Here is a 25,730-nt window from a genome sequence, read left to right as displayed (position 1 = left end):
TAAAACTAGAATCATTGTGTGTGTGTGTTTAAAAAGATTTATTTATTTTAGAGGGGGGCAGGGGCAAAGGGAGAGGGAGAGAGAATCTCAAGCAGACTCTATACTGAGCCAGGAGCCCGATATGGGGCTTGATCCCATGACCCTGAGATCATGACCTGAGTTGAAACCAGGAGTTGGTTGCTCAGCTGTCTGTACCACCCAGGTGCCCATTTTTTTTTTTTTAAGTTTTATTCATTGAAGTAATCACTATACCCAACATGGGACTTGAACTCATGACCTCAAGATCAAGAGTCCCATGCTCTTCTGACTGAGCCAGCCAGCCTCCCCTAAAACTAGAATCATTGTTAGAAAATGAGTTGAAGATAACTTTTAGCCTCTTCATCTAAGATTATACTATCATTTAACTTATGAGGTCAATCTGATTAGTTCTCTCTGTTCAAACATTAAGGGACCTCTACATCAAATAAAATTAAATACATGTAATAGTATCTGTTAGTATTGGTGAAAGTGTCTGGCACATAATAGGCATTCAAATCAATAAGAGCTATTTCCCTTTTTCCCTTAGAGAGCTTTTTAAGAAAGTGGGAAATGTTGGGGCACCTGGGTGGCTCAGTCATTAAGCATCTGCCTTCGGCTCAGGTCATGATCCCAGAGTCCTGGGATTGAGCCCCCATCAGGCTCCCTGCTCGGCGGGAAGCTTGCTTCTCCCTCTCCCACTCCCCCTGCTTGTGTTCCCTCTCTTGCTGTATCTCTCTCTGCCAAATAAATAAATAAAATCTTTAAAAAAAAAAAAGGAAGTGGGAAATGTTAGGTTGAATCTTAAAGACAATAAGAGATAATAATTACATGAAATTATTATATAAGTAAGGATAATTATAATAATAAAACAAAGATAATTAAAGATACGGAAAGGTGAGATCTTTCTATGTATGGGAGAAAACATCGTGAGCCAAGTCATAGATATTGGAATGAACATAATACAGTATGTTCAGGGGCACCTGGCTGGTTTCGTTGGTAGAGCATACGACTCTTGATCTCAGGGTTGTGAATTCAATGCCCCATATTTGGCACGGAGCCTACTAAGAAAAAAAAAAAGATAATATGTTCAAGGGATAGTTTGAAAAACGGGATTGGTGGGTGGCAGCTGGAGAAGAATACAAAATAAGATTATTAGGTGAGTCCCTAATGGGAGTACCTAACATTTATGACACATGAAAAATAGATTTTTTTCTTTAGTAAATGATAAATACCTTGATAACTTTTATTTGAAAATTATTAAAAACCACATCTAGGTCTGGAGTTTTCTTTATGGGAAGGAAGGTTTTTAACCTTTTAAGTTCAGTAGTTCAGTTTCTTCAGGAAATATATTACTATTTAGGTTATTATTTTTTTTTAAGTGAGCTTTGATAATACCCATTAAATAATTTGTCCATTTCATTTAAATTGACCCTTTCATCATAGTGGGATAACCCTCTTCTATCCCATGTAGTGTTCCTTGATCTTAGATCTGTTTTGTCTGTTATTGACATAGGCATTTCAGCTTTCTGTTGAATAGAATTAGAATAGTATGTCTTTTCCCATCCTTTTGCCTATTTCTGTCTTTATGTTTGATTTAGGTTTTTTTTTTAATTGAGGTATAATTGACATACACAATTATATTAGTTTCAGGTATACAACATAATGATTCAATGTTTGCATATATTGTGAAATGATCACCACAATAAGTCTGGTTAATGTTTGTCACCAAATATAGTTATAGATTTTTTTTTGAGAGGCAAATGAGCATTTATTTGGGATTAAAGAATTGCAGTGTGGGGAGGACAAATTCAAGTAAATACCCAAATAGGATTCCCACTTGTCGGGTGAAAGCAACAGGTTTTTAGAGGAAGAGGTAGGGAGCAATTACCTGAGTTGAATGAAAGGGGAAAAAAGGTTTTCTGTTTATGTTAACAAGCCAAATTACTCTGGGTTATACATTAACTGTTGACTTTTTCCCCAGAAAGTCCCTAACAATCAGTCTTGTAATCAGGGTGTCTGTTCTCCTGGTGACTTCTCAAACAATTGCTTAACATAATTACCATTTTGTCCAGAAGGTTTCAGCCAGTTCAAACAAAAGCAAGTAAGGTGGTTTCTCTACAATGTCTGCTCCAACTCTGTTTTATTTATTTATTTTATTTTTAATTTTTAAAAATATTTATTTATTTATTTATTAGAGAGTGAGCGAGAGAGAAACAGCACGAGAGGGGAGAGGGTCAGAGGGAGAAGCAGGCTCCCCGCTGAGCAGGGAGCCCCATGCGGGACTCGATCCCAGGACCCTGGGATCATGACCTGAGCCGAAGGCAGTCACTTAACCAACTGAGCCACCCAGGCGCCCCCCAACTCTGTTTTAAAGTGGCTCTAGTCCTGTCAGTTTTACACAAGGTCGTGAGGCAGGTAGACTTGTTTTCTTATGATGAGAACTTTTAAGATTTACAGTCTTAGCAGTTTTTGAATATACAATGCAGTATTATTGACTATGGTCATCATGTTGTACATTATATCTCCATAACTTTTTAAAAGATTTTATTTTTAAGAAACCTCTATACCCAGTGTGGAGCCTGAATTCAAAACCCTGAGATCAAGAGTTGCATGCTGTACTGACTGAGCCAGCCAGGCACTGCCCCTATGACTTTTTTATAATTGGAAGTTGTACCTTTTGACTACCTTCATCTATTTTGCCTACCTTCTGCCCTCTGCCTCTGACAGCTACCAGTCCGTTCTCTGTATCTATGAGCTTAATTAATTAATTAATTTTTAAAGATTTATTTATTTGAAAGAGAGAAAGCATGCATGCATGTGCGAGTGGTGGGGAGGGGCAGAGGCAGAGGGACAGAATCTCAAGCAGACTCCCTGCTGAATGTGGAGCCTAACACAGGGCCCAATCTCATGATCATGACCCGAGCTGAAATCAAGAGTCAAATGCTTAACCCACTGAGCCACCCAGGCGCCCCTTATTTATTTTTTTAGATTCCACATATAAGTGATATCATATGGTATTTGTCATTCTCTAACCTATTGCACTTAGCATAATGTCTCAAGTTCCATCCATGTTATCATAAATGGCAAGATTTCATTCCTCTTCTTATTTTTTTCTAAGTTATCTCTACACCCAATATGGGGCTTGAATTCACAACCCTGAGATCATGAGTTGCATGCTCTACTAACGGAGCCAGCCAGGTGCCCCAAGATTTCATTCTTTTTCATGGCCAAATAACATTCCATTATATATATATATGTATGTATATATGCCCCCCTGCATTTTTCTTTTATTTCTAAAGATTTATTTGAGAGAGAGAGAGAGAGATAGAAGGGGGGAGGGGCAAAGGGAGAGAGGAGAGAATCTTAAGCAGACTCCCTGCTGAGCATGGAGCCCACTGTGGGCCTTGATCTCATGACCCAAAGATCATGATCTCGAGGTCACAACCTGAGCGGAAACCAAGAGTCATACACTTAACTGACTGTGCCACTCAGGTGCCCCCACCCTGCATTTTCTTTATCCATTCATCCATTGGTGGGCATTTAGGTTGTTTCCATATCTTGACTGTTGTAAATAATGCTGCAGTCAACAACATGGGGATGCATATATTTTTTAGAGTTAGTGTTTTTGTTTTCTTTAGATAAATACACAGAAGTGGAATTGCTGAATCATATGGTAGTTTTTAAAAAAATTTTTGAGGAACTTCCATACTATTTTTCATAGTGGCTGAGATTTACATGAGCACCAATAGAGCACAAAAGTTCCCTTTTCTCCACATCCTCACCTACACTTGTTATTTCTTGACTTTTTGATAATAGCCATTCTAACAGGTGTTAGGTGATATTTCACTGTGGTTTTTGAATTAGATTTTTGTAGGCAACATATAGCTGGGTCTTGCTTTTAGCAATATATCAATCTCTGCCTTTTAATTGGGCTTTTTATATCTTTTCATTTAATATGGTTATTGATATATAGGGTTTAAATTAGTGGTTAGCTGAAACTGATACCTCTGTCTCATACTAGCTTGCAAGATTTGATTGTGCATATCTCTTCTCATCTTTGCTTTCAGTGATTTAAATTAGCTGTGGTAGGAGTATTTACACAACAAAATTTGGTAAATATATCAGTTAGGTCTCTTCCACCCTTGTGAGCCTGTTATTAAGCATTTCCTAGGACAACACTGGTTTAAATCTACTGTCTTGCTACTTGTTTTCTTTTTGTTCAATATCTTTTCCTTTTTTTTCTTTGTTTTCTGTTGAGATTTTTTTTTTTTTGGTAATTTCACATTAGTTGTTTTATAAGCTCATTAACTGTATCTCTGGTGTTTTGTCTTGCTTTTAGGATTTATAATATATATCTTTTTTTTCTTATTCAACAGATATCTTTATCATTCTTTTCTCAAGCAGAATATTTTTTATCTTGTGCACCAAAAAATAATCTTCATTTATTCATTCAACAATTATTTGTAGAATGTTTACTATGTGGCAGTCCATATGCTAGGCATTGGGTATCTGTACAAAGGTGTGTGAAAAAGAATTCATGACTTCAGGGAGTTCATAATCTAGTAGGTAAACTGAGAAGAAACTGTTAGCTTTCCCTTTGTGGAATATTAGTAGTAGGAACTATGTTCTTGTACTCTAGAACCACGGAAACAAAGGTGATTATACTCTCTGAATATTGCTTTATTTTAATCTTAATTCACTTCTTTTCTCAAACACCCAAGCATGCTCCTGCCTTAGGATCTTTTTTGTTGCAGTTCCCTCTGCTTAGAATGCTCCTCCCCAAGGTTGCCCAAATGACTTACCCCTTACTGCTTCACATTCCTGCTCAAACACCATTTTGTCGATGAGACCTCCCTGACAGTTGTGTATAAAGTAGCACTTCCTACCTTCAGTCTTTATTCTCTTACTTGGATTTATTCTTCTTTATAGCATTATTATTTAAATTTTTAAAATTATTTATTTATTTGAGAGTGAGAGAGTAAGTGAGTGGGAGGAGCAGGAGAGGGACAAGCAGACTCTGCACTGAGCATGGAGCTGAGGCAGGGCTTGATCCCACAACCCTCAGATCATGACCTGAGCTGAAATCAAGAGTCAGACACTCAACTGACTGAGGCACCCAGGCGCCCCTATTTACATTTTAATTTATTTTTATCTTCATCACCTTTTGCCCCCTCCCTGCCACAGATGTAAATGCCAGATGAGCAGAGGCCTTCTCTGTTTTGTTCACTATTTTATCCCCAGCACCTTGAGTAGTTATGGGTACCTACTGGATTCTTTATTTATTTTTATTTTATTATTATTTTTAAAGATTTTATTTATTTATTTATTTGAGAGAGAGAGAGCAAGAGGGAGAGGGAGAGAGAATCCAAAGCACACTCCATGCTGAGTGCAGAGCCCCATGCTGGCTTGATCCCACACTGCGAGATTATGACCTGAGCTGAAACCAAGAGTTGGGCGCTTAATCGACTGAGCTATCCAGGAGCACACCCTACTGGATTCTTTATAAATATTTCATGAAAAATTAATACTTCACTTGATTATTTTTCCTTTCCATGTTTCCTTGCAAAGCATTTCCTGACTGATTTTATTCACATTGCTTATTTTTGCTTTACTATGTGCTTAGAATATGCATATGTCTTTCAGATTAGAATATGCATATGTCTTAGAATATGCAACTATTACAGTGTAAGAGTTGAATGAGACCCTTATCATATCAAGTACTTACTGATTTTTTTCCCTCTCTCTTAGTCTTCACATAGGACCAACCCAATTGATAAACATCTTGAGGTCCTGATCAATAAATATGGATTGTCTGCCAAACCAGTTACTCCTCAGATGTTTGCGTATGCTGGGAAAGAGCACATGGAAAAATATGGTATGTCAAAAAAATTTTAAGGTCTATAGGTAGTTGTATGCATGTGATGAGAAACAACAAGAATTTATTCAGGATCTGTGGACAATGCCAAGATATATAAAATATAAAATGGTTTTTTTTTTTTTTTTTTTTTTTTTTTTTTTTTTTTTTTTAAAGATTTTATTTATTTATTCATGAGAGACAGAGAGAGAGAGAGAGAGAGGCAGAGGGAGAAGCAGGCTCCCAAGGAGCAGGGAGCCCGATGCGGGACTCGATCCCAGGACCCTGGGATCATGACCTGAGCCGAAGGCAGACGCTTAACCATCTGAGCCACCCAGGCGCCCTAAAATGGTTTTTGAATTAAATTGAAGAAATAGTCCACAAAGGGTTTAGTTTTAGAGAAAGTATTATATATAAGACATCATATGGGAAGTACCTAGAATGATTCATGCCAAGAAATTTAAATAGGAAAAATAACATAAATCTTGTCCCCTTTAATCATGAATTATAAATTGAGGTTTCTAAGTTCTGAATATGATGACACTTAAAGCATGCTGTTGGTAATATGTTTATATAGCCAAATTTAATTCTTAGTATTTGAATTCACCAAGAATCCATCATCTGTCATTCCATAATGTTTTATTAGATTTAAATTTCATAGTTGATTTGCATTTTATAGGTTTACATCCTAATTTTTTGACTGATGATCAATGATTGGCTTGCCTTAGACAGTTAGTTAAAGCATGAGATAGCGCAGATGGGATTTTTTTTTAATTGTATGACCCTGAACCAGTGCCTTGCTGTGTACTATTAGATAAGAAAGGAAATGATTATACTCAAAAGTTCAACATTCCTATTCTCTCTAGGAAAAATATCCCAGGTTGTTTGATAGATCAAATAATTAGAAAGGAAAAAAATCTTCAGAGAAGAATGATGGGAGGAGCATTGCCAGTTTTTGGCCAGGAGAATTTTCTTTCCTAAAGCTATTTCCTACGTTTTTTTTTTTTAAAGATTTTATTTATTTATTTGAGAGAGAGAGAACACATGAGAGGGGATAGGGTCAGAGGACAAAGCAGACTCCCTGCCGAGCAGGGAGCCCGATGCGGGACTCGATCCCGGGACTCCAGGATCATGACCTGAGCCGAAGGCAGTCGCTTAACCAACTGAGCCACCCAGGCGCCCTATTTCCTACGTTTTTAAACTCAGTCCATTCCAGTCTGGCTTCCCTCCTTTCTCAAGGCTACCATTGAACACCATGTTGCCATATCCAGTACATACATTTTAATCCTAATTTAACAGACCTCAGCACCATTAATCCCTTTGCCCACTTCCTTCTTGAAACATACTCTTCTCTTGGCTTTCATGACACCTCATTCTCCTGGTTTTTCTTACCTCTTTGGCTATTCCTTGTCCATTTCCTTTTTTTTTTTTTTTTTTTTAAGATTTTATTTATTCATAAGAGACAGAGAGAGAGAGGCAGAGGGAGAAGCAGGCTCCCCGCTGAGCAGGGAGCCCGATGCGGGACTCGATCCCAGGACCCTGGGATCGTGACCTGAGCCGAAGGCAGACGCTTAACCATCTGAGCCACCCAGGCGCCCTCCATTTCCTTTTCAATTAAAATATTATTTGAGCTCTCATTATATTCTAGGCACTGTTCTAGGCATTGGAATATAGCAGTATATCAATTTGCTATTGCTTTGTAATAAACTATGCCAAAACTCAGTGATTTAAAAAAATAATTATTTATTATTATAGTTTACAAGTTAGTAGATTGGGAATCAGCTCATCTAAGCTGAGCTCAGACCTTATTTGGGTTAATCATATGGCTATAAGTTGGTCTCTCCTCCTCCTGGGACCAGAGAGCCGGCCCTGGCATGTCCTTTTCATGGTGACAGCAGGACAAGAGAGTAATTTGCAACATGTAAAGCCTTTTGAGACTTAGGCTGTTGACCAAAGCAAGTTACATGGCAAACTTGGAATCAAGGGATAAGGAAATATATTTCATTTCTTTTGTGGTAGGAAACTACAAAGACAGACCTAAAAGGACATTTAAGAGGGAAAAATAATTAAGTATGTTAGTGCATTCATTCACAAGCTATCAATAAGTAGATGAGATGTGAAATTTTTGCTTAAATTTCTAGTTTGGGACAGACAATATGAAAAAAATGAAGATAATTTCAGGTAATTATTAGTCCTGTGAGGAAAAAAAAAACAAAGTAATATACTTATGGGAAGAGGGGGACCAGTGATGGCCTCTGTACTCCCATATCCAGTTGGCATCTTGGATCTCTGCTTGTATCTTTAATAGGCATCTCAAATTTAACATGTTCATTTTTATTTTTTATTTTTTTAAAGATTTTTTTTTTTTTTTGGTCAGAGAGAGAGCACAAGCAGGGGGTGCGGCAGGCATGAGAAGCAGGCTCCCTGCTGAGCAAGGAGCCCGATGCCAGGGCTCGATCCCAGGACCCTGGGATCATGACCTGAGCTGAAGGCAGACGCTTAACCGACAGAGCCACTCAGGCGTCCCAAATTTAACATGTTCAGATGTAGACTCTTAACTCTGTTCTCCCATAATTTTAAACTTGTTCCTTTTCTAGTTTCCTCGTCTCAGTAAGTGGCACTTCCATCCGTTCAGATGTTCAAAGTAGAAACATGAAATCATCTTTGACACTTCTCCGGCCTTTTCCCCTATTCCATTCCCTCATTATGTCCTGTCAATTCTACCTGCAGACTCCCAGTCCCTCATTGTGTCCTGTCAATTCTAACTGCAGACTCCCAGTGTTTCTTCCTTCCAGTTCCTTTCACTACCACAGCTCTTACCCTAGATTTTTCAGTCTGTGGGTTGTGACCTGCTAGGAAATGATGGAATCAAGTTAGTGGGTTGAACCCAGCATTTTTTTAAAGTCAAAACATTTTCAGTGCTGGGTATTAAAACTCAATACAGAAAAGTACACAAAACATAAATATACAGCTTAGTGAATTCTCATAGAGCTCCTCACTGTGATCAAAACCACCTACGAGGTAAAAAATAGAATGTTAATACTCAAGAATGCTCTCTGTAGATTATTCTTAAGAATTTTGTGGGTCTCTTGTGAATCATCTTAGGTCACTCCATTAGACAAAAAGCTACACCTACAAATCCCTTTGAGATAAGCTCTCCTTCCTTGGGTCTTTTCTGAGATGGCTGAGGGACAATATTCTTAAGCTTCCTTGTAGTTCTTATCAATCATGAGAGGATTTGTGAGGCGCAGCCCTTTTCTCTTTAGAGGGCTTTTTTTCTGTTCGAACTATATTCTGAGGCATCACTTTTGATCTGAGATCTTTTTTTTTAAATTTTTTAAATTTAAATTTTTTTTATGGATTTTATTTATTTATTTGACAGAGAGAGACACAGCAAGAGAGGGAACACAATCAGGGGGAGTGGGAGAGGGAGAAGCGGGCTTCCCGCGGAGCAGGGAGCCTGATGCAGGGCTTGATCCCAGGACCCTGGGATCATGACCTCAGCCGAAGGCAGACACTTAACAGCTGAGCCACCCAGGCGCCCCTGATCTGAGATCTTTAACAAAAGATTTGTCACACCCTGGGCCTCATCTTTGGACCATTTTTTCCTGGCAGTGCCCTGGATGTGGTCTTTGCTCAAAGGCCATTTCTTAATTTTAGCATCTCTTCCCATTTGAGAAGCTTGAATTTTCAAAATCATCAAGTCCTGAATTCTTTTTGTTTAATAGCCCTCTCCTCTATGTAGCAATATAGATTTTTACTATAAATAGCAAGAAGAAACCATGTGGCACCTTCAATATTTTCCTTATTATCTAATTTTCACATAACTGCAGATAATAGTGTTATTATAATTTCTGCTTCTATTGTAGCAAGGATTTCCTTTCCTCTAGTCTTCAGTAAGGTTTTATCATTTTGCAAACCCTCACCAACAGCATCCTCAAAGGATCTGGAGGCTTCTAGTAATAGTTTCTTTAAGGTACTTTAGGCTTTCACTAGCAGTTTCTTTATAACCACCTCCTGTTTCCAAAACCATCCACATATTTTACATTTTTTGTTTAGTGTAACCCCAATTCCAGTATATTAGTCTGCTCGGGCTGCTATAACAAAATATCATAGACTGGGTGGCTCAAACAACAAAAATTTATTTCTCACAGTTCTAGAGGCTGGGAAGTCCAAGATCAAGGGGCAAGATAGCTTTTATTCTGAGGTCTTTTCCTTTGGCTTGTAGCTGGCTGCCCTCGATTCATGTGTACTCAGATTCATGTGTACTCAGATGACCTCTTCTTTTGTGCAGGTGCAGGGAGAGAGAGAAAGAGAATGAGAGAGACAGAGTGAGAAAAGGAAACATCTTTCTCTTCCCCTTCTTAAAAGGATTATTGTAAGGGCACTAACTCATCATGAAGGCCTCACCCTCATGACCTCGTCTACCCTAATTACCTCCCAGTAGTCCCGTTTCCAAATACTGTCACAGTGAGGGTTAGGGCTTCAACATATGAATTTTGTCAGGGACACAGTCTGTAGCATTTAGGTACCAAAATGTGTATTCATTATTTGTTATTGTATAATAATGAGACTGTGTATTTTAAAAAATAATTTCTTATTGTTTTCATTCTGGTTGTATAGTCTCCTGGGTTTAAGCACATTGGCCTTTTTATCAGTGTCTTCAGTAAGCCAAACTGTTTTCTGCCTTAGAATCTCATATTCCCTTCCCTTTGGCTACAGTGCTCTTTATTCCATTCTTTCAAGGTCAGCTGTCCTCATCGTTTTTTTTTTTTTTTTTACGATGGGACTTGAATTCACAACCCTGAGATCAAGACCAGAGGTGAGATCAAGAGTCAGATGCTTAACTGACTGAGCCACTCAGGCACCCCCATCCTTTAGGTCTTAAAAGAAAAAAAAAAAAACAAAAAAAACTTGTCTCATATATCCAACACTTTACAAAAGTATCTCCACTTGGATGTCAAAGAGGCATCTCAAATTTAATAGGTCTAAAACTGAAGTCCTAATTCTTTCCCTGAATTCCCTTTTCCCTCTGTTCTTCCTGAAGTTTTCCCCATTCAATAAATGGTAACTCCATCTTTCTAGGACCTTTGGCCAAAAACCTTGAAGCTGTTCTTGATTCTACTTGAACTTGACATTCACTGTATTGGCAAACATTTTCACTCATTTTTCAATATCCATTTCTTACCCTTTCTACCACTTATACTATAGTGCAAGCCACCATCATTTCTCACTTGGATTGTAGGAGTCCTAACTTTTTCTGCTTTTGCTTATGTATCTCTACAGGCAAATCTTCACTTTATAGCCGGAGCAGTGTTTTGTCTGTCTGTTGTTTTTTGTTTTTTAATTCAAGAATCACCAGTCAAATCAATATTTAGTTTTATTGACATGTATGAGACCAAGCATCCCTGGCTGCTACAGGAGTATAGCAGACAGTTATAGTTAAGAAACAACTTTATTTTGAGCAGGGGGAAGGACAACGCCGTACTTAACAGCTATATTAGAGTCTAAATCCTGCTTCAGAGCAGTGTGTTTAACATATAAGGCAGATCATTTCACTCCTCTGCTCAAAACTCTGCATGTGCTCTCATCACGTTCAGATTGAAACTTAGAAGTCTTACTATAGCCTGCAAACTTCTACACAATCTGGTCCCCCACCCTCCTTAGCTTTCTGACCTCATCTCTTACCATTTTTTTTCTTTCACCATTGTACTCTAGCCACATTATCCTTTCTGTTTTTGAAAACAATAAGCACATTCCTACTTCAGGCAGGGCCTTGCCCTTTCTACTTCTGGAATGCTCTACCCTAAGATCTCATCAGTGCTAGCTCCCTTATTTCAATCAGGTTTTGCTTAAGTATTGTCATCTGCTTCTTTCATCACCCTCTTTCCCAGAACTCCCTATCCTCTGTCTCTGGCTTTACTATTTTATGTAACACTTATAAAAATCTGGCATATGTATTTTTTCTTACTGTCTCTTCCAGCCAGAATCTAAGTTCCATAAGGCCACTGATTTTTGTTTTATTCCCTGTTCATTGACTGTTATTGACAACAGTGCCTGGCACAAAACAGGTATTCTGTAATTAATTAATCTTCAAAGAAAGGCTGTCTTTGACCATTCAAATTGAAGTAGGTCCCTCCTGTTATTCTCGTTCATAGATAGCCCCCTATTGCTTTCCTTCATAGCATCTAGCACTGTTTATATTCATATATATTTTGTGTGTGGTTTTATTTGTTTAATTTTTGTCTTCCTCATTATTCTGTAAACTCCATGAAAGCAGGATCCCTGTCTGTTTTATTTACTTTCAATATACCCAGCTTAGTACAGTGCTTGGCATGTAATCTAGACAGAAGAAAATTGTTTTGTTTGTTTTTTCCTTTCTCTTCTACAGTCCCTAGCATATGTAAATACTCAATAAATATTTGTTGAATGAATTCCCATACCTATATTGTCTTATTCAATTCTCATAACAATCCATATGGGGGATGTTATTATCCCATTAAGTAAGATTCTGGCTGCTGGCTTCAGGATCTTTTATATATATATAATTTTGTTGTGTTCAGAAAGTATTCATCAGTTGTTTTCTTGAGGTTTTTTTTTTATCTTTCAGGAATGGGAAATTGTATTTTGTTAAAGGCTTTCTCCAGCATCTGTTGAATTAATTGCATTATGTCCCTCATTTAGATCTGTTATTAGAATATTTTATTAACGGATTGCTGATATTGAACCAACTTTGCATTTCTGGAATGGATGCCACTTGGTCATGATGTATTGATTTTTTTTTTTTTTAGTGGGGGGTTAGATTCTGTCACTATTTTATTTAGTACTTTAAATCAATATTCATAAGTGATATTGATGTATAATTTTCTTTTTTTCCTGTCTTTTTTCCTTATCTTTTTCCTTTTCTTTTTTCCTTGTTTTAATACCAAGTTGTATTAATTTTATACTTGCTTTATAAAAAGAAATAGGAAGCCTTTCTTTACTTTTAATGCTCTGATACAATTTGTGGAGTATTGGGACTACCTGATCTTTGTAGGTTTGGTAGAATTCCCTGTGAAAACATCTTGGCCTGTTTTTCTTTCTTTTTGGTAGTTGCTTGGTAATTTATATATTTCTTTATGTTTGAACATCTTATCTTTAGTGAGGTCGTTTTGGGCAGTCTATATATCTCTAGGAAATTATCCATTTCATTTAGATTTCCAAATCTTTGTATAGAAGTCTGAAAAGTAGTCTTTTACAACTTTAAAACTTGTTTCTATCAATGGTATTTACCTCTTGTTATTTTTTTTAAAGATTTATTTATTTATTTGAGAGAGAGATAGAGAGAGTGTGTGAGCATGAGCAGGGGGAGGGGCAGAGGAAGAGGGAAAGAATCTCAAGCAGACTCCCCACTGAGTGGTGAGCCTGTTTTGCGGCTCGATCCCAAGACTCTGAGATCACGACCTGAGCTGAAACCGAGTCAGATGCTCAACCAGCTGAGCCACCCAGGTGCCCCTCTCTTGTTATTTCTTATTTTTGTGTATTCCTGCTTTCCTTTTAAATTAGTAGTAGTTTATTTGTTAAATTTTTCAAAATAACAGGATCTTGATTATGTCTGCTCTTTTTATTCTTTACCAAATTAATTTCTGCTTTTATCTTCTTTGTGCTTTCTTTTAGTTTACTTCAGTTGTTGTTTTTCTAGTTTTTGAGTTGGAAATTTAATACATTTTCTTTTTTTTTTTTTAAGATTTTGTTTATTTATTTGAGAGAGAGAATGAGATAGAGAGAGCATGAGAGGGGGGAGGGTCAGAGGGAGAAGCAGACTCCCTGCCGAGCAGGGAGCCCGATGTGGGACTCGATCCCGGGACTCCAGGATCATGACCTGAGCCGAAGGCAGTCGCCTAACCAACTGAGCCACCCAGGCGTCCCCATTTTCTTTCTTTTTAATGACAACTTTATTGAGATATAATTCACATCCCATAAAAGTCACTCTTTTAAAGTGTACAATTCAGTGATTTTTACTATATTCAGAGTTGTGCAACCATTGCCACTACCTAATTTCAGAACATTTTCATCACCCCAAAAGGAAACCCCATACCCATTAGCGGTCCTCTCCATTACCCTCTCCCTCTCCTCTCCTCCTTGGCAACCACTGTCTGCTTTCTGTTTTTATGGATTTGCATATTCTGAACATTTCATTTAAATGGAATTACTTAATTAGTTTTTTATTGCATTGTGATTTGGGGTGATTCCTGGTTCTATGGCTCCCTCTTATGTCAGTGTAGTAATGTCTTATATCTGTAGTGGATTTTTTTTGAAAGATGGGTTGTGTGTCCTCTGATTTCTGTCTCTCTCTCTCTTTTTTGTCTTGCAGGACCCTAAAGATTTCCCCTTTTGCTTCTTTCCTCTTTCACCATCCAGCTACCAAAGGACACCTTTCCCTTTCTTTTTGTCCCCTTTTTTCTCCCAGAGCTATGCTTTTCAAAGATTACCACCTTGAATTTGCTGTACTTTTCAGACCCTTCCTGCAGTCATGCTTTGATATGTAGTAATATTGTTCCGTATTTTCACATTTGTGGGGAAGTCTTTCTCTTCCCGGTGGTAGTTTTATTTTTTAATTTTATTTTATTTTTAAAGATTTTATTTATTTATTTTTGAGAGAGAGAAAGAAAGAGCAAGCATGCATGGGGGGAGGGGCAGAGGGAGAAGCAGACTCCCCATTGAGCAGGGAGCCTGATGCAGGACTCAATCCCAGGACTCTGGGATCATGACCTGAGCCGAGGGTAGACACTTAACTGACTGAGCCACCCAGGTGTCCCCCTTTAACCCCCTTTTAGACATAATACACATGTAATAATAATAAAGGCTCTGAGTGTCTTGCTATAAAGAAATATGTTTAACTTTGTTTAACCCAGTATTATCTAAACTTATTTGACAGAAGAACCCTCATTTTTAAATTTTTATTTAATTTTTATTTTTTTAAAAGATTTTATTTATTTGTCAGAGAGAGAGAGTGAGCACAAGCAAGGGGAGCTGCAGGCAGAGGGAGAAGCAGGCTCCCTGCTGAGCAGGGAGCCCCATACGGAACTCGATCCTAGGACCCTGGGATCATGACCTGAGCTGAAGGCAGACGCTTAACCGACTGAGCCACCCAGGTGTCCCCCCTCATTTTTTAGTAACATCAAAGTGCTCCCCCCAAACAAAAGAAAAACCAAAACCCACACTATAGTATTTCCTTACCTTGTCCCAAAAGATGTCCTAAGAATTTTAATTTTCTTGCTGATACACAGATACTGTGTTTCATCTGATCTACCAGTCAAACCAATCAAAAAAAGATATAAATCTACTATGGCTTGTTCTTACTAAATCCATATTGGCTGCCTCCTGATCATCACTTTTATTGGTATGAGATCACTAATATGGACTCTACTTTCTTCAAGATTTGCTGAATTATATGTATGTCATTCCTGCTCTGAAGATCATCCTCCTGACAGAGGAGATAGAGATGAAGCAGAAATGGGAACTCTTCATTTTCCTGTGCCATGCATTAACATAACATTATCAGCTCCTGTCAGTGGACTTTTTCTGTCTTTGGCCTTTCTGGCTCTAAAGCAGGATTCAAAACCTATCTTATGCTGCTTTGTCTTTTTAAAAGTAGTAAAAAAAGAGGGGGGGGGGCGCTTGGGTGGCTCAGTTGGTTAAGCATCTGCCTTCAGCTCAGGTCATGAACCTGAGGTCTTGGGATTGAGCTCTGGGTTGGGCACCCTGCTCAGTAGGGAGTCTGCTTTTCCCTCTCCCTCAGACCCTCCTCCCTGCTCGCACTCTTGCTCTCTCTCGCTCGCTCGCACTCTCTCTCAATTGAATAAATACAAAATCTTTAAAAAAAAAGTAGTAAAATTTTTTTCATATTTTACTTTCTTAATGTATGCTTTTGTTTTCCTGACACTAATCTTTAAGCTTTCTGTTAAGGAATTTAAAAACATACATATTTCTTGTTATGCTGTAACTTTTCTGAAAACCCTTTTGCCTTATCATAAGGAAGGAGAAGGATCAGGTCCTGGAGGATGTGAGTTGTAAAATTCACTTAATCTAGGAGCATTGGGATGCTTTGGCAGACTCCTTGAAAAATTTCTGGCAGTGCTTTCCTGCCTTATATCCACTGTTAATCCCAGGCTATATTTTCTGTTTTTTGAAATTGGACTCTAGTTATACTAGGTAGAATTGGCCAGTTTGAACTGTTTTCATGTCATATGCTTATTAGTGGATTCAACTATACTCAAGTTTAATTAAAGAAGTATTTATGTGAGGGATCAGTGTTGAAGTTGTCAGTACTGATAATGTGTACCAGGGAAAAGGTAGAAATATTTGGCAGGACACTGAGTACCATTGCAACGTTTGTTAATAAGCAATAGGAAGGCATTGACCCACTAATAGATGTTTGGTTTCCCTACAGGAACAAAAGTTGAACAGTTTGCAAAAATTGGATGGAAAAATCATAAACATTCAGTTAATAACCCGTAAGTATTTTGGAAATATGAAATAGTGAAAATCTGGGTTATCCTGCTATGTAATATATAACTTTATACTTGAAAGGTAAATGCAAGACCTCAAAGATATTAACTAGAATGTTTTATAGTCTTTCAGATAAAAGGCTTGGCCCAAGTAAACTTTTGACTACAGTTTTAGTTTTGGGTCTGTTTGTATTTAGGATGCCATTTAAGTTTACAAAAGAGTGTGAATGGTTGTTGTTAAAGATGTAATTGGTCATACATTGCAACTGCAGTATTGAAATTTTTGTGATAATTTTGGTTGAAAATAACCAGTGACCATTTTAAACCATTCCTTAAAACTTTTCTTAAAGTGTTCATAAAATGCCTATTAGTAGCCATTTTAATTACTTTCTATTAAATATTTGTATTACTTTAGTAATGTGTTTTAATTATGTCAGTGTCATTAACTCTTATTCTGGTAGAATAATATGATTATTATATCCTAAATGATCTGAAGTAAAATTACATCTTGTTTATTACAGATCATTCATCTTTGAATCCCTCGTGCCTACTGCAACGCCAGGGTTATAGCATGTACTTAATGGTTGCTGAATAAAATTGGTTCACTGGCAATTGAATTAATCTCTACAAAAGCAATACCACTAGGCAATAAGAGAGTAATAACTAGCTTTATTAAATGCCAACTGTGTGTCACTGTGCTAGGTATTTTTATGTACATTTTGATTTAATCCTCTCAAGGACCCTATAAGGTAGATATTTTTATTCTCATTTTATAGATAAGGAAAATGAGGTTTACAGAAATGAAGCAACTTGCACAGGATCATTCTAAGTAGTGGTAAAATAATGTTTATATTTCCTCCTACTAGATTGTAAACTCCTTGAGGACCAGAGCCATCTCTTCCTGATCTTAATGCTTAGCAGGGATCTTGGAACATGATAGGTGCTCAGTAAATTGTTTCTGAACTATTAAACAAATTTTGTCATATTTACTAACATAAAACCATGACAAGGAATATTTTATACCACAAATGGATCATTACCACATATTTCTTTTTTTTTTTTTTTTTAAGATTTTATTTATTTTTATTTGAGACAGAGAGAATGAGAGACAGAGAGCATGAGAGGGAGGAGGGCCAGAGGGAGAAGCAGACTCCCCACCAAGCAGGGAGCCCGATGCGGGACTCAATCCCGGGACTCCAGGATCATGACCTGAGCTGAAGGCAGTCGCTTAACCAACTGAGCCACCCAGGCGCCCCTCATTACCACATATTTCTAATATTTCATGCTACTGCTCGTTCTCCTGATTCTCCTAATTTTAAATTGATGTTTGAGTTCAGGGCATACTTAATTAACAAGTAATATCTAATCCCATGCCCTAGATCAAAGGATATTTTATGAAAGATGTAAAGGTATTGCAAAAGCTTTAGTGAATTTTCATTACTTACATGATAAAATACAAATTCCTTCATATGAGATAATAAGATTGTTATAATTTGGCCCACTCTACTTTGCCAGTCTTATTTCCTGCCACTTTCTGGCTATTCCCAATCTCTAGCCTCACCAGATTACTTTTTTCCCCCTAAGTATAGTATATAATACTCACTTTTGTGTTTTTACTTAGCCTGTTAGCTCTCCGTGGAATATCCTTTTGCCGTTCTTTTGCTTGGTGAATATCTACTTACCCATCAATCCCCAACCCAAATGTCATTACTTCTCTTAACATCTTTTTTTTTTTTTTTTAAGATTTATTTACTTATTAGAGAGAGAGAGAAAACAAGTACAGGGAAGGGTGGAGGGAGAGGGAGAAACTTTAGCAGACTCCTTGCTGAGCTCAGAGCCCAATGCAGGGCTTGATCCCATGACCTTGAGATAATGACCTGAGCCAAAACCAAGAGTCACATGCTTAACTGACTGAGCCACCCAGGTGCCCCCCTGTATAACATCTCTGTCGTCATATTTATCATATTATATTTGTTTGGCACAAATTCAGACTGAATTCCTTGAGGGTAAGGACCCATGGGACATACCCATATCCCATGAGCCTAGCACAGGATCTGGCACAAATTAGGTGTTTTTGGAAGTTGGTGATGGTCAAAGTTAACTTTAGAAGCAGAGGTACAGATACTAGTATACAGATCTAAGTTACATGGGCTTTATTTCTAAACATTTGAATTGCTTATTAATTTCCATACCAGTTGAAATTTGCTTTTAGAATCTCCTTTGTGGTGTCTGCTGTTTCTGTTATTTGTGCCAGAGCAGTTTCTGAAACCATCTGATTTTATTTTTATTTTTTTATTTTTTAAAATATTTTATTTATTTGAGAGGGAGAGATAGAGATAGAGATAGAGAGAGCATGAGAGGGATGGAGGGGCAGAGGGAGAGGGAGAGGCAGACTCCCTGCTAAGCAGGAGCCTGACATGGGGCTCAATCCCAGGACCGTGGGATCATGACCTGAGCTGAAGGCAGACGCTTAACCGACTGAGCCACCCAGGCACCCTTGTTTTGCTTATAAGGAACTAGTATTTAATAATTCTCCAGGGGGGAAAAAATGGTATCCTATTTAACCCCCAACTGATCTGACACCTACTAGGTGTACTGCAATTCAATTCTGTCACTAACCACTCGAGTTGATGCAGACCCCTGAATTAAGGACTTAGTCCTCCACAAGACTGCCCTCGCTTAAGATGGCAGCCACAAGTAGGGTCCCCAGGCCACCTGTACTTCTGACCAACTGACTGTAAATTCAGGGGTTTCCATGATCACTCACGTTTGATAATTCACTAGAGTTACTCACAGAACTCAGGAAAGTGTTATACGTATGATTACAGTATTATTATAAAGGATACAACTCAGGAACAGCCAAATAAAGAGGCACAAAGGGTAATGTCTGAGAGAATTCCTAAAGCTGAGTTTCTGTACCCTCTTCCCATGGAGTCGGGACACATCAATCTCCTGATATATGAAGGTACTCACCCAAGCTTCAGTGTCCAGAGTTTTTAATTGGGGCTTTATTATGCAGGCATACTTGATTAAATCATTGGCCACATGACTGAACTCAATCTCCAGCCCCCTCCCTTCTCCTCAGCAGTCAAAGTGACTCAAGAGTCCTAGTCCTGTATTCACATGGTTGGTGTTTCTGGGTGACCAGCCCCTTGCCTTCCCTCTTCCCCTCCCCAGTTAACAAGGGGCCCACTATGAGTCACCCTATTAGCATAACAGAGACACTCCTATAACTCAGAAAATTGCAAGGGTTATAGAAGCTCTATGCTAGGAACCCAGGACAAAGATTAGACAAATTTTTTATTATACAGCATATGGTATTTTGGAGATTAGATTTTTAAAAACTTCAATTCAAACAACTTATATTAAAGGTTGAAACTTCATAAAAGCCTGTCTTTTGGTTGTAAAAACAATATTTACATATTATTCTCTGACTTTTGGATCAGAATATTTTCAACAAAATTGTTATTGCTACCTCCGATTCTGTAACTACTTATTTTGTACTTAGGCATTCCCAGTTCCAACAGGAATACAGTTTAGACGAAGTGATGACATCTCGAGAAGTTTTTGATTATTTGACTGTCTTACAATGTTGGTAAGAAAACCACATTTTAATATTTATTTATTCATTTATTTATTTTTTAAAAAGATTTATTTATTTATTTGAGAGAGAGAGTGGAGGGGAGGGAGATTGCAGCGAGAGAGAATCTTCAAGCAGGCTCCCTGCTGAGTGCGGAGCCCAGTGTGGGGCTGGATCCCACGACCCATGAAATCATGACCTGAGCTGAAACCAAGAGTCGGATGCTCAACTGACTGAGCCACCAAGGTGCCCCCACATTTTAATATTTAATAGAGAAAAATAATTGCTCCCTCCCCCCCGCCTTAGGTAAACCTTAGGCTTTGTGTCTGGGTAAATCTGTATCTGTATCTACTTCTGCAGCACTCCTGCTAATGTGTCCTCACTCTGGAGGGAGGACCTGTACTTCTTATTCATATCTAGAGACAGACTGTCTTTTCTCTTGGAAAATTCTGTATTTTATTTCCTTCTTTCATGAGTTCTACCTACTTTTTAAAAATTGTATTTTATTCATGTAAATGTGGCTTAGGAGGCCAGTGGAGTCCAGAGTTTCTCCCTTAAGCGTTTTGTTTTCTCTGCTGTATGCTTCTACCTTAGGAAATGTTACTCAATTATAGTAACTAAGAGTAAATGTGAAACAAGAAAAATGAAAAACAAGAGAAAATAGCTCTAATAATGGTAATAGTTGCATCTTGAAAATTGCTCAACAATATCTGTCTCCTGGAAGATAACTGGCTAGCATGCAAGTGAACAAACGGAGTCAGCTTTTATCTGTTGCAATATGAAGGTCTGCCCATTTATAAATCCAGCTGAACTCAGGGAAGGCTTTTTGTGTCTGCCACTTTCCTTTACAGCTTGCTATAAGGAAAAGAGCTATTTTGAGGAGATCACCAAAGTCTTAACTAAACCACTTTCTGGTTTGGACTTTCTGGTATCTGTATCCCATCTTTTCCCAGTTTTCAAAAGGATTCCATGACTGGTTATTTGGGAAACAGCAAAGCTGGAGCTAATTAGGCCTATAGTGGAATTTTTATTGTACTAGGATAAAAATAACCTGTGGACTCCTCAGAAGTCACTCTGAGCTGTCTTATGCATCGGCAGAGGCTAATCCAGGGTTCTTTGCAATGAGAACTTTTTGGGAGAGACTCTTAGAGACCAAGCAGTGACTGATAGTATTTAAGTTCTGATAGAGGTTCAGTCCTCAAGTGGGAAGCATGTATAATTTTTAACTGTAGATTTCACAATGAAGACAGTGCAATGACGAGCAAACATCCTCAGTTTTTCTTTCCACATAGAAAGAACTCCTAGTCTATAATCCTAGGATAGAGGTAGACTGGGTGTAAATAATTGTTGTTACCTCCTCTTAGTCCCACTTCAGATGGTGCTGCAGCGGCAATTTTGGCTAGTGAAATATTTGTACGGAAGTATGGCCTGGAATCCAAAGCTGTGGAAATTTTGGCACAAGAGATGGTAACTGATTTGCCAAGCTCATTTGAAGACAAAAGCATTATTAAAATGGTATGTCTGAGATGCTTTTTTTTTTAAATTAAGTTCAATTAGCCAACATATAGGGTATGTCTGAGATTCTATTTTATTTATCAATTGAGGGATTTCTGTTTAAAAATTTTAAGGTGACATCATGTTGTCATTCGCTCTAGAAGTTATTTACTTGAAAAAAAAATCAGTCCAGAAAATTTAGTATTATAACCCATCCTTAAGAATCTGTTAAGGGAAAAAAACTGATGAGAACATATGCTTCTTGTGATAGAGCCACGCATGCATTTTTAACTAACTAAACGTGCTATTTTGGTGGGCTTTTTTCTTTTTGAGTTGACTGGATATGCCCAGAGCTCCTTTCTTACACAGCTGAGGGAAAAACAAGGATATTTTCAGGGAACTTTCTTGACCCTTAGCACTTTAAAAACGCTGATTAAAGATTGAGTAAATATGGAGGAAGTTAAAAAAATGAGAAATCAGACAGAGTTAGTTGAATATTTGAAGATACACACATACATATTAAAGAAATGCAAAGGTGCATATATATGCACATATATAATCAAAAGGTAATTAGAGTTTACAAAATGATATTGCAACAATGCTTTGAATTTGAAAATGTCTCTATAACTTGCCCAAGATCACAAAGCTGGGATGTGGCTGAGATAGAACATCTCAGGTTTTCTGAGTACAGTACATTTACACCACAATTTTATTCCTTGGAGAAAAGTTGACTTGTTATTATCTGAGGGCAAAGGGGTGTTAAGATCAAGGATTTGGAAAAATCGTATCCTATATGATTTTTTTAAATGAAGATTGTTTATTTTCATGTAGAAATTCCTCATAGTTTTTAGTGTATCTGAGTCATAATGATCTATTGATCTATCTCTTCCAACCTATTTACCACAACAACATATTGTGGTTTGATAAGAATTTTTGTAACTGCACAAGATATGGCCCGAGGAATTATAAGTCCTTTTTATATATCTTATTTAAAATTCTGTTCTTTATAGTACAGAATTCAATATGTACATTCTCCATTCTGAGTATTCTTTTATTTTGACTTTCTGTGTAATATAGAATCAACTGAGATTTCAATATGTCCATTCAATTTTCAGCTATTAAAGGTTATACATATTAATCTCTTATGAATCTTATATAAAAGTCCCAGTTTTGATGCCCTTAATTTATTTATATGTGGTTTTGGTTTTAGGTTGGCTTTGATATGAGTAAAGAAGCTGCCAGAAAGTGCTATGAGAAATCTGGCCTGAGACCAAATGATATTGATGTTATAGAACTTCATGATTGCTTTTCTGTCAATGAACTCCTTACTTATGAAGCCCTGGGACTCTGTCCAGAAGGTAATATCTTTGGTGAGATTTAGATTAACTTAGTAAATTTCACTGAGGAAATTTCATTTTTGCCATTAAAAAGAAGAATTCACTAATTGCTTTTACCTCCACGTTGGCTCTGCCGTACTGTGCAAAGTGAATGTAAGCTATCTTGATACTAGACTTTTTAGAACAGGTCTTGGACAATACCAACACTGAGATAACAGATTATACAAATAATTTGTATTATGTAAATCAGGGGTACTTATTATGAACCATTAAGTAAAAAAAAAAAAAAAAGGATAAAAATTACATAGGTAATTCCAAATATTTCATATTGTGTTTGAATAAATACTTGCAGAAAGGAAAATGGAAAAACTGGTTGTTGAGATCTGGAGGATTTTTTTTCTTTTCATTTCCAAAGTGGTTGTATTATTTTTCATTAATATCAGTAGTGTATGAGAGTTTTAGTTGCTTCACATCCTCACCAACAGTTTTAAACATCTCAGCCACTGAAAAGAGTATTGTGTGTCCTGCAGCAATCAGATAAGAAAAAGAAATAAAAGACATCCAGATTGGTAAGGAAGAAGTGAAATTGTCACTATTTGCAAATGACATGATACTATATATAGAATACTCTAAAGATCCCACTAAAGAAAAACTATTAGAACTGATAAATGAGTTCAGGAAAGTTGCAGGATACAAAATTAATATACAGAAATCTGTTGCATTTCTATACACTCATAATGAAGTAGCAGAAATAGAAATTAAGGAAACAATTCCATTTAAATTATACCAAAAAGAATAAAATACCTAGGAATAAATTTAACCAAGGAGATGAAAGTGTTTTATACTCTGAAAACTGTAAGACATAGATGAAAGAAATTGAAGATGACACAAACAACTGAAGAGATATACCATGCTCATGGATTGGAAGAATTAATATTGTCAAAATATTCATACTACCTGAAGAAATCTATAGATCCAATGCAATCCTTATCAAAATACCAGTAGTGTTTTTCACAGAACTAGAACAGATATTCCTAAAATTTGTATAGAACCACAAAAGACTCCAAATAGCCAAAACAGTCTTGAGAAAGAAGAACAAAGCTGGAGGTATCACAGTCTCAGATTTCAAGATAGACTACAAAGTTATAGTAATCAAAGCAGTATGGTATTGGCAGAAAAATAGGCATATAGATCACTGAACAGGAGAGCCCAGAAATAAACTCACACTTGTATGGTCAATTAATCTACAACAAAGGAGGCAAGACTGTATAATGGGAAAAGACAGTTTCTTAGATAAGTAGTGCTGGGAAAACTGAACCACTGTCTTATACCATACACAGAAATAAACTCAAAATGGATTAAAGACCTAAAGTTGAGACCTGAAACCATAAATCTTTTAAAACAAAACAAAGGCAGTAATTTCTTGGACACATTAGCCTTAGCAGTATTTTTATGGATATGTCTCCTCAGGGAAGAGAAACAAAAGCAACAATAAACTATTGAGACTACACCACAATTAAGCAAAGGGAACCATCAACAAAACAAAATGGCAACTTCTGGATGGGAGAAGATATTTGCAAATGATATATCTGATAAGGGGTTAAATATCCAAGATATATAAAGAACTTATACAACTCAACATCAAAACCCCCAAATAATCCAATTGAAAAATGAGCAGAGGACCTGAATAAACATTTTTCCAAAGAAAACATGCAGATGTCCAACAGATACATAAAAAGATGCTGAACATCAGTAATCATCAGGGAAATGCAAATTAAAATCACAATTAGTCAAAATAGCAAATATCAAAAAGATAAAAAATAAGTGTTGGCAAGGATGTAGAGAAAAGGGAACACTCATGCACTTTTTTTTTAAAGATTTTATTTATTTATTTGAGAGAGAGAGAATAAGAGAGAGCACATGAGAGAGGGGAGGGTCAGAGGGAGAAGCAGACTCCCTGCCGAGCAGGAAGCCCGATGCGGGACTTGATCCCGGGACTCCAGGATCATGACCTGAGCTGAAGGCAGTCACTTAACCAACTGAGCCACCCAGGAGCCCAACACTCATGCACTTTTGATAGGAATGTAAATTGGTACAATCACTGTGGAGACAGCATGGAAGTTCCTCAAAAAATTAAAAAATAGAAATATCATACAATTCAGTAATTCCACTACTAGATATTTATCCAAAGAAAGCAAAAACACTAATTTGAAAAGATATTTGCACCCCATGTTTATTGCAGTGTTAGTTACTATAGCCACAATATGGGAGCAACCTGTGTCCATCAATAGATGACTGGATAAAGATGCAGGGTGTGTGTGTGTGTGTGTGTGTGTGCGCGCGTGTGCGTGGGGGTGTGTGTGTGGGGAGGGGGTTTCTGTGTATATAAACACAATGGAATATTACTCAGCCATAAAAAAAGAATGAGATCTTGCCATTTGTGACAACATGGATAGATGTAGAGGGTATTATGCTAAATAAAATAAGTCAGACAGAGAAAGTCTGTAGTTTTCTTCTTTCCCTGGTTTTGGTATTAAAGTTATGCTGGTCTCAGAAAACAAATTGAGCAGTGACCATTCATTCTGTATTTTCTGAAAAAGTTTGTGTAAGATTAGTGTTAGTTCTTCCTTGACTGTTTCATAGAATTTACCAGTATAATCAAATGCTTTTCAGGTTTCTTTTTGGGAAAGTTTTTGATAAGTGAAAATTGGCTAATAGAGATGGGCCTATTCAGATTTTCTGTTTCTTCCAGGGTCTATCAATTTTTGTAAGTTATATTTTTAAAGAAATTTACCCATTTCATTGTTGTCAAATTTATTGGCGAAATTTGCGCAAAGTATTCTTTTATTATTCTTTTAATGTCTATAGGGTCTATGGTGATAACTTCTTTTTTATTCCTTGTATTGGTGATTGGTGTTCTTTTTCCTTTTTTTTCTTGATCTGTCTAGCTAGATATT

At 37.1% G+C, this 25,730-nt stretch overlaps 1 protein-coding gene and 1 non-coding gene across 4 annotated transcripts in view; one reads left to right on the top strand and one right to left on the bottom strand.

Moving 5' to 3' along the window:
• SCP2 (sterol carrier protein 2) overlaps positions 1-25,730 on the top strand; it is a 107,080-nt gene that overhangs the window by 25,367 nt on the left and 55,983 nt on the right. For all 3 annotated transcript variants that reach the window (XM_045897672.2, XM_045897675.2, XM_045897674.3), the window contains exons 6-10: positions 5,767-5,893; positions 16,305-16,368; positions 19,871-19,957; positions 21,307-21,457; positions 22,647-22,794. In XM_045897672.2, the coding sequence (XP_045753628.1) occupies positions 5,767-5,893; positions 16,305-16,368; positions 19,871-19,957; positions 21,307-21,457; positions 22,647-22,794 (577 nt within the window). The remainder of the gene's footprint in view (positions 1-5,766; positions 5,894-16,304; positions 16,369-19,870; positions 19,958-21,306; positions 21,458-22,646; positions 22,795-25,730) is intronic.
• LOC123860688 (small nucleolar RNA SNORA63) lies at positions 11,261-11,392 on the bottom strand. Its single transcript, XR_006794806.1, has one exon. It is a non-coding gene; the product is annotated as a small nucleolar RNA SNORA63 (small nucleolar RNA).

Source organism: Mirounga angustirostris, unplaced genomic scaffold, assembly GCF_029215605.1.
Source record: "Mirounga angustirostris isolate CCGP_5_RB_7025 unplaced genomic scaffold, mMirAng1.0.hap1 SCAF_4, whole genome shotgun sequence".
Classification (NCBI taxonomy): Eukaryota; Metazoa; Chordata; class Mammalia; order Carnivora; family Phocidae; genus Mirounga; species Mirounga angustirostris.
This window is presented reverse-complemented; position numbering and strand designations above follow the sequence as displayed.